We start from the raw sequence: 13,321 nt of genomic DNA, 5'->3' as shown, positions 1-13,321 counted from the left end.
GAAAAAAACAACTCCACAAACAAAAAAAAAAAAAAAAAAAAAAGGCACTGCTACTTCCCCTACAGCAAAAACTTTGCCATTTGCACTAATACCTACACTTCACCTAGTAACTCTCTGTTCGTGCTATGCAAGAGCGTACACCAAATGAATAACAACTGGAAAAAGAGTTCAAATGATAACAACAAAGATTTATTAGTGTGTTTTTTTTCTTTATAAAATCTGTTTGAATTGTCTGGAGGCTGAAAATTTTGCTGGCCTTTAATTGTAGCAAGAGTCTGATCAGCCTTTTTAAAATTATGTGACATAACAGGTACCTGTCCTACTTGTGAAGTTCCTCCTCCTTCTCTGCATCTAAAATATGTGGAAAATCTTCTGAGTGTCCAGCTAATGCATAACCTATGAGCCAGATGTTCTAATGATCTAAATAATGAATCCGTGAAGTTAAGAATGTAATCTTACAGCTTCAATGACAAATTATATTATTTGCCTGCCAAAACAACCAGTCAAAGAAAAGGGAAATGCAATCAGGATTTCACAGACTGAAGGCTCAACTTGTCTACAGATGTAATTGATATGCAAGCATCCACAAGAGGGACCAAAATACTGGGCTTTTCTTAGCCCACGTTTATAAGCCTTTTAATAATGAAAGCATATAAATATCACTACTGAACAACAACTCTGAGCCCAATTATGAAACAAGGTAAATCACTACTGATTTTATTGCTTTCATGTGGAGAATCTGACTCATTGGGATAAAAAAATACATCCATGTTCACAAAGTACAAAGCCTGAATCAACCTTGCCTGAGTTTATGAAGTTGTTCCCCTCTTTGCGCAGCTATAGGATAATTGTTTTATGGCTTGAACTTAAACCCAGACATCAGGCCTCAAACCTCCATCCCTTAAAAAAACAGTAGGGAAACTTTTAGAGTCTGAATCTTGAGACTCAGGGCTAAGCAAGGCAGAATAATAAATCTCAGCACACTCAATATTTTGGGAAGTTCAGAGACAGAGCCAATTCTAAATCCAGATGTTTGGCCATGTACCCACATGCTTGCCCCTTCTATGCATTCTTGTATCTAACACAAACTCAAGATGCCCTTGGGATCATTATTTTTTTGTTTGCTCTTGCCTGTTTAACAGATCAAGGATAAACATGAAAAATAAGATCACTCCTTTTATGGCTGTACAGATGTATATTTTTTAATTCTCATGCACCTACGTTGTTTTAGAAGATTTGGCAGCACAAAGATAATAAGAAGCCTTACCCTGTCACTCCACTCTGTAAGGAACCAGCTCTTAGCGCAGGGACCCATGTCGCAGTTCTCAATATCATTTGGCCGCAGCTTCATGTTACATTCCTCATCATCAACAATGTCTCCAAGGTTGCTGACACATTTCACATCTCGGGTCCTCTGCCCCACTCCGCAAGGCACTGAACACTGTAACAAAAGGGAGGTTGCATCAGGACTCTATGCAAGAACTGCAGTGGTTTATCAGGGAGCTAGGAACGTACAGCTCCTTCATTCCTGCTAAGACATCCACAGAAGCTATAGAACTACTCTAGATTCCTAGGAATAGGAAATAAAAACGCCTTAGTAGTTTTCAATCATATTCTCAGTCTGTAGTATTCTATAGTATACTAGGCAGATACATTTGGAAAACATAAAATTAAACCCTATCTTTAACAGGCCAAGCTGCACCTATCAAAATGAACTGCTGGTATTTGAATAGCAGGCTGACATATTCTGCATGATTTTGATCTTGACCTATAAGCAGACATGAAGCAAGAGAAATGCAAAGAAACACAACTTCTGAATCCCTCTTACAAATAAAGGCCGCCTTCTCCTGCTCTCTTTTCTTCAACCTCAGAGTATGGTGACAGCTATTGATATCTCTGCCTAATGATGTGAAACATCCAGATCATGAAGCAAGATGGGAACATAATTTTCTGCTGTGTACACATGAAATGTTTTGATGAGTCCTGTAAACACTCTAGAATTAAAGGGGAAAATCTCTGGGAATTTGAAGATTAAAGACTGCAGTACCTGCATACAAGGGTACCTCGCACAGCTTCCAAAGGCAGCCTCATTGTTTTTTCCTTGCTTTCGAATGCTTAATCATGTCTACTATATTTACATGTCAAAGTTATTTATCATGTAAAATATATTCCCTACAGCAAGATACCTCACGGACTTAATCTTCAGACTGCAGCTATTTCTTCAACCATTCACCCTAGAACACTGGCCAAAACCCAGACTAGATGTGTGAGGTCATTAAATAGCAAAATACTAATAAAAACAAATACCCCATTCCTCATGTCATAAAGGGGGTGATTTGTCCAAAGTTACTCTTGGAGTCTAGTCTGCTGACTCCAAACTTGAAATTACCACAATGCCGTTTTTTCTAATCAGATGTAGATCAAATTTTTTTACGTTTGTATGTCAGAAAAAATGGGAAGCACATTAAAATTTTAAGATGGGCTTACTTTTAAGATCACAGACGTGTCTCCAAAGTGAAAACCTAACTGTACTTCAGTAAGTACAAACACAAATAAATGTTCTACTGAAACCAGTTTGCAAACTCAATTGCTCTTTTCTTTATGATGGATCTTCCTTCACGCCAAGAACTTTTATTTTACTTCCAAGAGGAAATTAATCACAGAATGTCATTGGAATTACGCTTATATTCAACCAGCTACAATTTCTAAAGCATTTGTTTAGCTTGATTCACCATATGCAGTAAACCCCTAAAGGCTCTGTACGCTGAAATACTTCTCAAAATGCAACAACACACAAAACCAGCTCCTCTTTCTCATCATCAACACAATAAAATAATCAAAACTTTACCTTTAATATAAATTTTACTGTCCTTTAACTCCAGATGGATTTTAATTCATCATGAATAATGAATTAACCAACCAACATATCTTTACATTCATCTGTCTAGGTATTTCTCATTTTTTTATCGGGAATATATCAACATATCACAGATACTTCATGACTAGGAAGTTAACAATGCCACCATCAGCCTCAGAAATGCAGCAACTGGGGGAGTTAACTCACATAGGCTTTACCGTGGGGTAAGACCCACTATAAAGCCACGCAAAGTCTGCTGCATGACTCAAGCTTTCTGTAACTGTGTGGATGGAAAGCTGTGCTGCTACTGCCAGTGCAGCTAGTCCATGCACAACACACTGCATGTTGCGACATGCATTCCAGCACAGGCTAGGGGAATTAGGAGCAAGGAAGCACTTCAGTAGAAAGGAAAAAGAAGGTTTAGGTTCAGGGTTTAAGCTGGAATTTTTCACGGTCTATCCACCCACATAATTCAGCAACTCTAAAATTTTTTTGCTTTGTTTCATGGCTAACTGAAAGAGATTTGTTTATCACTACACCTAAAACACCAGGATATTTTCTCTTTTACACAATGGCCATGAAAGTATCTAGGATGGTTGTCAGGTTGGCCAAATCTTTTGTAAGCAACACAGAAATTAAAGCTCAAAACTGTACTGTCCACATTTATCTGAAAGTCTTAGCATAACCTCAAACCAACTACAGTAACAGCAACTACTGACTCTATCCTTAATACATACGCAAGGTTAAATAACTCCTGGAACTAAACTCTACATGCTATGGGAAAGAGCAGTAAGTTTGCCACCACGGGCAAACCTATCAGGACTCTCCCAACTCTACTTCATATAGTATTTAAGAAAAAGCATTGCTCAGAAAGCTGTGTACTTCTGTACACGCACATCTGCGTGTTTTGTACTATTCAATCACTTTTTCAGCTTCTTTCTGGTTACGAACAGTAAACTTTAAGGGTCATAATTGAGCAGGGTTTTCTTGAACTAATACTTTCACGTATTTCCAAGACTTCTCAGACGTTCCACTTCCCTGTTTTAAACAAAAACAAATTTCATGTTTGATTAGTGATACCTGGAAGAAAATTCTTAGTCTTTTCTGAGGTTTTATGCCCCACATTAATCAATCATACTCACTGAAGTCCACTCTGTCCTAATCTGCCATTCACTGCAGATCTTCAGCTGGCAAGTGCTGGTTGTCTCTGGTTTCTCCAGGTGATGACAGCGGTATTGCTGAACTGTCAAGGTACGATTGGCATACATTTGCCGGCATAAGATCTGTCGATGCTGCATACCAAGGCCGCATGTTTTGCTGCACTCGGACCACTCCCCTATATCCCAGCTAAAGAGAAAAAAAAAAGAGGACATTTTTTTCAGTAGAGACTTCTCTAATACTAATCTTAACAGAACTCAAATGACATGATTCTGATGCTGGTACAGAGTCTTGTAAAATAACACTTAAGCCTCAGCATGCATAACTTAATCCTTTATGAAGACAACATTATACACTTGTAACCAATCTACCTGTAGTGGTTGATAATAATAAGCATGCATACAGATTGCACAATCCATGGTTTCAAGACATATTACAAACATTAATTAAGCCACTAACAGCTGTTTGTTTTTTAAAGTATCTATCTATAATATATATTATTGCTCTAATGACACTTCCCAAAAATTTAAGATGCATTGCATAAAATTTTTATTTTTCTGCAGCTAAGGCTCTAAAAAAGGACAATACCACAAAAATCATGTAATGCATCCAGGCATTCATTCATCAGTAAAACTGAAATAGCAAATTATAAGCAATGAATAAATACATTTAATTGTAGAGATGAAAAAAATCCCTACATATATTCTTCTCATTCCAAGATTTCACTGTATTTATTTAATCAGTTTTGTATAAACATGTCATTTTCCCCTTTCAGATTTCATTTCAAGCATGAAGACATGAACAAATAAGGGAAGTATCTGAACTGTTCACACATTTTACTTCAGAACTCTTGTCGAGAACAAGCGAAATCTCTGTATTCTTTTTAATAAATATTTACATATCTTTGTTTATATTCTTGATATTATCCTGTGTAAACAAATGAAGCTGAATCAATATGAGTTGTTAGAAAGAAAAAGGTGATAAAAATGCTTGGTGAGAGAAGACATCTCCAAGTAAACAGCTTCAGAAGTTCCTGAGTATCTAATATGCACTAGGAAATTGCTTGTCAGGCATCTCTAACACTGTAACAGGACTTACACCGTTAGAAACTTCCGTGGGATAAGGACTGGCCACTTACTGCTCAGAAGAGAACTGAAGAATGTAACCACAAGAGAGATGGAAAACACAGCTGCTGACCTGAAATAAAGTTGCTATGATGGCAACTGGGTTTAACCCTTTTCTCTTCTTGGTATACGTCCTGGATGAATTGACGTCTTTTTTTTTTGACAATTTAAAAGAAGTTGCTTAGCCAATTGTAAGTCACAGTCTCCTGATGGCAAGTGTCTTTTTGGAAGGAAATCACACCTGAGCTGGTTGTATTAGTGTGCTGGAAACAAGGACTACCACTTCAGAATCCAGTCTTCAAGTTGAAGAACTACTGAATTGCAGGAAAGAGAGGTGATGTTTATGAGGGGGCTGTTGTGAGCATTATCGGCCTAATCTCATCTTTAAATATGACACCATGGAATGAACAGGTGGGTTCTGCAACACCCTGATTCAATGTGGAGTGACATAACCTACAGAGCCTCTTCTTTAGACAGGTATATGCTGAAGCCTGTCACTTGAAAAAATGTACCCACAGAGAGACCACGTATAGTGTGCATGCCTGCACAATCACACAAATTTTGAGAAATTACTACACTCACTTGTTGCCAACTTCCCTTTTGTCTTCTCTGAATGCTATTGCTCCCTGTGAAGGGGAAGAAGGCCAACAACAACTAAGGAAAAAATATCCACTACACTATATGACATAAGTGCATAGTACTTAGAAGTTCAAACTAGTTTCCTACTTAGAATAGCCTCTTTCACATGCAAAACCTCAATGACATTGGCTTATTTCACTTGACTTAAATTGTAATATCTTACAAAGCTGGACATGGGAAGAGGTTGCAGGCCTCCTCTTCTGGAATGGGTTTGGTGCTGCTGTCACAGTAACTCTCAGATACCTCCTCGTGAGTGATTCTGTTGACGCAGTGGAAAACTGGATACTGTGACCCTGAAATGAAGAAGAAAATTAGGTGATGCATTGCAAAAGACTCTGCACTATAAGCCATAACAGTAGCATCCAACACTGATGCAGAAAGGAAAAGCATAACTTAACAACAGGAAATATAGACTAAGATTTTACCCAAAATTTCCAAATGTGAGAGCTGAATGGTATACTGTTTACATTGTAGTATTAAGGCAAGTCCTTAGTATGTAGAAAGTACAGCATGGCATTGTAGGAAAGGCTGAGAAAACATGCTCCTTGGTCTGCATGAGATCTTTATAATGCAGAAAGTGCAAACATTAAGTATTCAGGCAATTAAAAAAAATGCAGCCAAGTGGCCACAACACAGGCTTGAGAGGAGGAAAATTTCGCAGTCATTCTGTTGTGCTTCTGGAAAGAGACTGAGCCTCCTTACTTTAGAGTTACATGGTGAGTAAACACATGAGAGTATTATTCACTTTACCTAGTTTTTTAAAAGATTCATAAGATAAAGCTTACAGGTTAAACATTACTGTAGACGACAAACTACAAATTACTACTTTCCATATTTAATGCTCGGTCTTTAAATAATTTTCATGAGCTCTACTATTACTATTGCAAATTGACTACCAAAATGATGACAAAGAGCAAGGTGCTAACATGCCTACTTGTATTTGGTAAGTGAAAAGTTGGAGTACATTAACAAGTTTCCTGACACAGGTGATCGAGGACCCAACCAGGAAAGGTGCTCTGCTAGACCTGAGACATAAAAACAAGGAAGAAAAAGTCAGGGGTGTGAACATCAGGGGCAGCTTTGGCTGCAGTGACCATGAAATGGTAGAGTTCAGGATTCTAAAAGGAGGGAGCAGGGCAAAAAGCAGGACAACCACCCTGAATTTCAGAAGAGCAGACTCAAACTTCTTCAGAGATCTGCTTTGAAGAATCCCATGGGATAAAGCCCTAGAGAGAAGGCCCAGGAGAGTTGGTTGATATTCAAAGACCACCTCCTCCAAGCTCAAGAAAGGTCCGTCTCAACAAGTAGGAAATCAAGCAAAGGTGGCAGGAGGCCTGCATGGATAATCAAGGAGCTCCTAACTAAACTTAGACATAAAAAGGAAGTACAAGAGGTGTAAGCAGGGGCAGGTGATCCCAGAGAAGTACAGAGATGCTGTCTGATTGTGCAGGGATGGGGTTAGGAAAGGCAAGGCCCACCTGGAGTTGAATCTGGCAAGGGATGTGAAAGGCAACTCTACAAGTACATAAACAGCAAAAGGAAGACTAGGAAAAATCTTCTTTTTAGTTCTTTTTAGAAAGTAGTACGAAAGTCTGCTGATTCTCTCTCTGCCATGTTTATACCATGTAAAGCGGCAGCAACCCCTCCTCTCACTCTGGTACAGCAATGGCACAGGACACCTCCATGGTAATAAGGAGCCATTTGGTTACCAGAGAAACAGGGCTCAGCCAAAGAGAAGTGGTCAAGGTACAACCCACAACTGCCAGTTCAGCCACTTGAAGCTAGACCCACTGACTTAAAAATTGGGTGATTTTAGCTGTTTTAGGCTATCCTACAACAAGTAACTCCAAATAACTAATTATTTATTGGTATCGAAGCCTTATTAGTGCAGATATTCAGATTACGCAGAGAAAGAAACCATGAACAGGAAAATTAACTCCTGAACTGAAAGAGAAACATTTTGCTTAGGTTAGACCTAACTTTGTTCCACAGAATGAAATAAGCACAAGTGGAATGCTATTCAACCAGACAAGCAGATACACAGTTTACACTTCTTCCCACAAACTTTTCCTGGAATGCTTTCCTTCTCAGATTTCATGTTTGTCATTTTGCCTTTGAAATGCATGGATGATGTGTGATCGTTCTGAATAAGGCTGTATTTTTAAAGTAAAACTATACTGACTGACCTTGGCATTAACAATATACTTCAGAATTTGGGGAAATATAGTGTACAACCTGAAGACAGAGTCATAAATGCCTAATTCTCAGTGTTTGCAATCAGAAATAGAATGAGATAAAAAACAAAATTCAGGTGGTTTAAGCAAGCACTTTTTCAACAGAACTCATATTGTTCACACTCACACTGCTCTTGCCTGAAACACCCACGTTTATCTAGGAAAGCTACCACTTTATCTCAGGAATGCACCCTATACAACAGTGTCTCTAAACCAAACATCAGAAAGATTACAGAAAAGCGGGTTTTTTCCATGTTACTGGCAAGATAGGATGAAGCAGGGCACAAGTTATCAGTACAATAGCTTCATCTTTCCGCAAAATAGACTTCTCTTTTTCTTAGATCAAAATATATGTCTGCACATTTACAAAAAACAAACTGCCATGCCTCTGAGTCAAAGGCAAAAAGAAGTCCCATCTTGCCTAGAAGACCTAGGCAATTTGCACAGAAAACTCAGCTGCATCTTTGTTGGTATTTGTGTCTAAAAACAGTGTAGAAAAGGGCTAGGTTGTAACAGTTCAAGCTTACATACCTCCCTCAAATGTGGCTTTACTAAAGCCTGCACTGTCAGTGACACTGATTCATAAGATTATTGACGCTACAAGTCTTAGGCCACTGGATTGAAGATCAGTTTTCTCCAGCTTTCCATTTCTAATTATCCACTTGAACTTGCAGTCTTTGTCTAAGATCTGTGGTTAATTAGCTCCACATTTTTTACCTCCTGGAACTCAAAACCTCTATAGATTTAATGGTAACTGCTAAATAATTTTTTAAATCCTATTATCGTATTTTGAAATTAACAATTCAAACATCTCATCCTGGGTTTACTGAAATAAATTTCTTTTGTCATCAACCAACAGGTAACTTATACTTGTGATCAAGAAACAGAAAGAAAGGAGAGCAATACATTCAGCCACGTATTAAAAAACATATTGCACCAGAGATCTGTAGTAGTCCTAAATTATGCCTTTATGACTTTAAATAAAATAAGGGTGGCCATAGTTGATGGTAACTGTTGGCTGGCACACTTCAATTTCAAGATAGAAAATTTAAAATTGCAATTCCCACTAAAGTTGTATTTGTTCAAGAATTTAATTCTATCAAAGGTAAGGCTTTGTATCTCTCCAGCTAACTTACACTAATACTTCAGAAAAAGCTATTTTCTGAAATTTAAGGAAAAAATCAGCCGTTTGCACTCTTTAACCTCCTTTGTAATTCTTCTTTAAAAAAGTAACCAACATGCTGCCATGACTGATAACAAATTACACATCCCAAGTCATTTCCAAGGTGTGGATAACAGTTTTAAGGCAGAGGCTGTGCTCAGAGAAGATGAAGTGAGGTACTCCTCCTGTGAGATCTTTCAAACAAAATTTGGAGGAAGTTCCTATGGCTCCAGGACTGGAGGAATTCGCAGTACACCAGCCCTCTTCTCTCCGGACAACAGAGAGGGATGATGTGCTACTTCACTTCCCTGACAGGATGCGGTAGCAGTTTCCACACTGTCCAAATTCTAGCAGATCTATTTGCTCAATCATCTTAAATGGAAATCTGGGACAAGAGTTGGTGGCAGTTCTCATGGGAAGCATTTTCACTTTTAAAAAAAATTATAATAGTCTTTTTTTTCCAAACCAAAGTTTTACTGAAAAGTGCTTTGAAATCTCACAGCTTTTCATCAAAACTGTTAATTTGTCCTCCCTTTTTCCTTAGGTAGCACAAAAATAATTTTTCTTTCTTTCTTCTTCCAACTTAAAATTTCCTAGCTTTATTTAGCTTTGACAGGTTCATTCTGAAAAAAAAAAACAACAAACTTAAAGACCATGTATCATCTACATTTCTGCATGAAAAAATAAAGTAGCAGAAAAAAGGAAAACATGGAAAAAAGAAAAAAGAAGAAAGTGTCCTATATTGAATCATACAAAATGAAAACAAAGCCTTAAATAGTACAAGATTTCTTCCTGATTTTTTCACTCCATTTTTTATCAGCCTATATAACCTAGTTTGACTTGAAATGCCTTCGGGGCATCAGAGATTCACACAGGCTTCTCACACCAAGATCACAAGGAATGTTCGTACAGTCTCCACAGTGTCAGGATCCTGCTCTCGAGGTCCAGTTTCTTTTGAATTTAACTTGATCAGAACACGCACACATTCTCCAAATAATGGGAAAAGAGACACTCATTTTTGACAGTTCTCTTGCTAAATTTCATGGAGTAAATTTAAGCTGCACAGGAGGCTGAAAGATATCCTTTGAATTCTGTTTTCCTACAATTTTGCTATCATTTTGACTCAGATTTCATTAATACCACTGCCAATAGCTACCAGATCTCTGAAGAAATGGCAAGAACTATGTTCAACTGTCCATAAGGTCCATAGGAAATACAACCAAGACTTCTATGATGTAAAGGAAGAATACATTTACCCTGATGTGTTCCTGCAACTGCATCACAAATTACCTGATTTAGATACTGAAATTCACCACATATAGGACAAATCAGACACTCAGCAGGTGACATTCACTGATTGCTTCTAAACAATAATCAGGTGCAATTAAAGGATTCTGCCCATACGACTTGTATTAAAGACACATAATGTATTTAAATGCCAACCAAAATAATTCTGGTTTACACTCCCTCCTTTTCTCCACAAAAAGGCTGACTTCAAAAAGTCTTTTGACTTTTACAGGCTGTATTTTAGCTCTAACACTTTTGCAGTAATTTCTTCAAGGAAAAAAGTTTTCTCAATATACTGGGAAGCAATTTTGACTGGTACCAATATTGCTGGATTTTTTAACTCTATCTGTAGCTATAACATGGACACTCATCTGGTTTTGGACCAAATTCGCAAAGTCTCCTCTCACACTAATTACGAAGCAAATGTTCTCAGTGTATATGAACTGGTGACAGTCAGCTGAGTTTCCTCACTGGTACGTCTTTATTTCAAAGCTCTGCGATTTTTTAGGTATAGTGATGGGTGGCTATGTATAGTACAAAATATTTCACTTTCACTATCACAAAAACTTATTCTTCCAAATAATTGCTTGTGCTATGCATTATTGAAGCTGTAGTCACTATGAATGTCTTATGGCAAAGATTAATCTGGCAAGCTCAAAGTAGCGTATCCATCACATCCCAAAAGCTCACTCATTACCAGTCCCTTTCCATCCCTCTTCCTTCCCACTTCTCCCCTGTGAAAACCTCAGTTTTCTGAAGTCACATTATTGCTGTTCCAGCAACATCCAATGATGCAAAGATATAACTGATGGAATCCCTGTGAAACCTTCCCATAAAGATCAGAAAACTGTTGACAAAGATACAAAAAGCACTGAGGGTGTATCTGACAAAGCTGGAGAGGCCAAATGGAAGGATAAAGAATGCCAAAGAATGTTGAGGAAAGCAGCTGTGTATCAAGGGTGTGAGAGAGAGCAGCTTGCCATAAAATCCGGAAATATTTCCTTTCAGAGGCAAATGCCATATATTCCCTTTTAATTTACATACTTTGTATTTCACATTTTTAATTTTGTTGTTTCTACTGATTTAAATATAAGCACACATAATAGTACTGACGTGTCTTTTGCTTGTAGGATAACAGAAAACACCAGGTCCAGCAATGCTTTGTGCATACAAGAGCTGCTGAACAGTCACACTGTTTCTTCCCTCCATGCTTCTCCTCTCCCACACTGGAACCCTCCCGTGTGTCATCTATTTTCTGTGCATGGTGTATGAAGCACTTACCTTTCCCACATGTAGTAGTGCACTCAGTTTTTCCAATCTGCTTCCAGTTGTGTTCTCGGTTTTGTCTTGGTGGTTGCACAGCAGGCACCTGGTTTTCTGGCTGATGAGAAGGAAATCTTCCTGGCTGAATAACTGGAAAAGTTCCAGCTGGCTGTCCAGGGAGAGTGTCTGTCTCCCTATGCAAATCCTCATCCTCATGATTTGTACTTTCTGGCATTCCTAACTGACCATTCAAGGGCTCCCCTGATGATGGACAATAACAAAAAAGTAAAATAATGAGCCTCACTTGCAAATATCAGTCTATGTTTCCATCCACTAATAATCACAACTGGAGCATCATAAAACTTGAAAGCAGCTTTAATCTGTTATGCAGAGACCTCCTAATAGTGTGCTGCAATGACTGTTTTGTTTTAAACTAAGATAACCAAGTCGCAGCCAGCAAATACATTAAAAACTGAAGAGTCTCCAAACACACTGTAGAGTTAATGCACCCAGTGTCAAAATTTCCCAAAGCTTTTTTTTTTTTGTACCATGCTCTGTATTCTGTGCCTCCCCATGTCACAGCACAGCTGCTCCTCGTTGCGAACAGACTGCAAACACACTTAGAAATTTGTCAAGGCAAGTCAGGAACACTAAAAGTAGGACCAAACTCGCTTGCAAATTTTCTACTGTCCTTCAGAACTTCATACCAGTACACACAGCACATGTCCGCAGCTCAGTCAGGAGCACGAGCTGTCCAGATTCTAGCTTGGGAAGGCAACAGTTTTGTGTTTGATCCTCTCCAGTTGGGAGAGAAAACAGAAACAGTGAAGGGTTGTTTTAAATTATCTCAAACTCTGAAGAGAAAAATGGTGTTCTATTTCATTTCTGAGACATGGTTACAACACTCCAGCTCATGCAAAGCCATGGTTAACATTTTAACAAAATTGTTACTGAAAGTAGAAATATGTGACCAGATATCCTGCTACAGTATAAATAATCCCTGTCAGTATTAATTCACTGAAGTTACCAAATCTATGCAGACTTCTCTTTCAACATGTAGGGTGGGATTCTGGGCTTCTCCCACGTCAATGGCAGCATTTACACTGAATTTAATGGTATGAATTTCTCCATTAGCTTATTGGGTAACAAAATGCGTTTAATAATAGGAAATCGTGGCATTTTACCTGGCCTCCTGTGGGCAAGCAGCTGAGGACTAATGACATTGTCTCCTGGAATGATATACTCATAATGTATACCTGGGTTAGGCTGCTGATGTATCATCTAAAAAGAAAAACAGCCATATACTCAGTTCTTCCACTTGTTTTATTACTAATACTTAAATATGTACTTGAACTGATCAACTACGTAACATTATTTACCATCAGTCAGGATAGAAACAATGGCTAATGACTATCTCCAAAACATGCAAAAAAAGATATTTGTTTCTGGGAAAAATAAGAAAATACAGGTTACTATGTTTGCAAAGCGAGCTAGCTTGTGATGACGGAGAAACTGTTCCTCTAAATTTTCTTTGACAAATTTAAAACTGACATGCTCGGGGCCGAGGTGTGGCTGGGGGGGGTGTCACCACAGCCTC

At 38.2% G+C, this 13,321-nt stretch overlaps 1 protein-coding gene across 1 annotated transcript in view; it reads right to left on the bottom strand.

The window, feature by feature from the left end:
• The window catches only part of THSD4 (thrombospondin type 1 domain containing 4), a 312,812-nt gene that overhangs the window by 16,848 nt on the left and 282,643 nt on the right, over positions 1-13,321 (bottom strand). The window contains exons 9-13 of the mRNA XM_009280340.2: positions 12,909-13,005; positions 11,743-11,985; positions 5,942-6,071; positions 4,000-4,204; positions 1,268-1,441 (exon numbers count right to left, since the gene is read on the bottom strand). Coding sequence (XP_009278615.1) covers positions 1,268-1,441; positions 4,000-4,204; positions 5,942-6,071; positions 11,743-11,985; positions 12,909-13,005 — 849 coding nt within the window. The remainder of the gene's footprint in view (positions 1-1,267; positions 1,442-3,999; positions 4,205-5,941; positions 6,072-11,742; positions 11,986-12,908; positions 13,006-13,321) is intronic.

The sequence above is a fragment of the Aptenodytes forsteri genome, unplaced genomic scaffold, assembly GCF_000699145.1.
Source record: "Aptenodytes forsteri isolate BGI_AS27 unplaced genomic scaffold, ASM69914v1 Scaffold83, whole genome shotgun sequence".
Lineage (NCBI taxonomy): Eukaryota > Metazoa > Chordata > Aves > Sphenisciformes > Spheniscidae > Aptenodytes > Aptenodytes forsteri.
The sequence above is the reverse complement of the archived record's forward strand: the minus strand, read 5'-3'. Positions and strand labels throughout refer to the sequence as shown.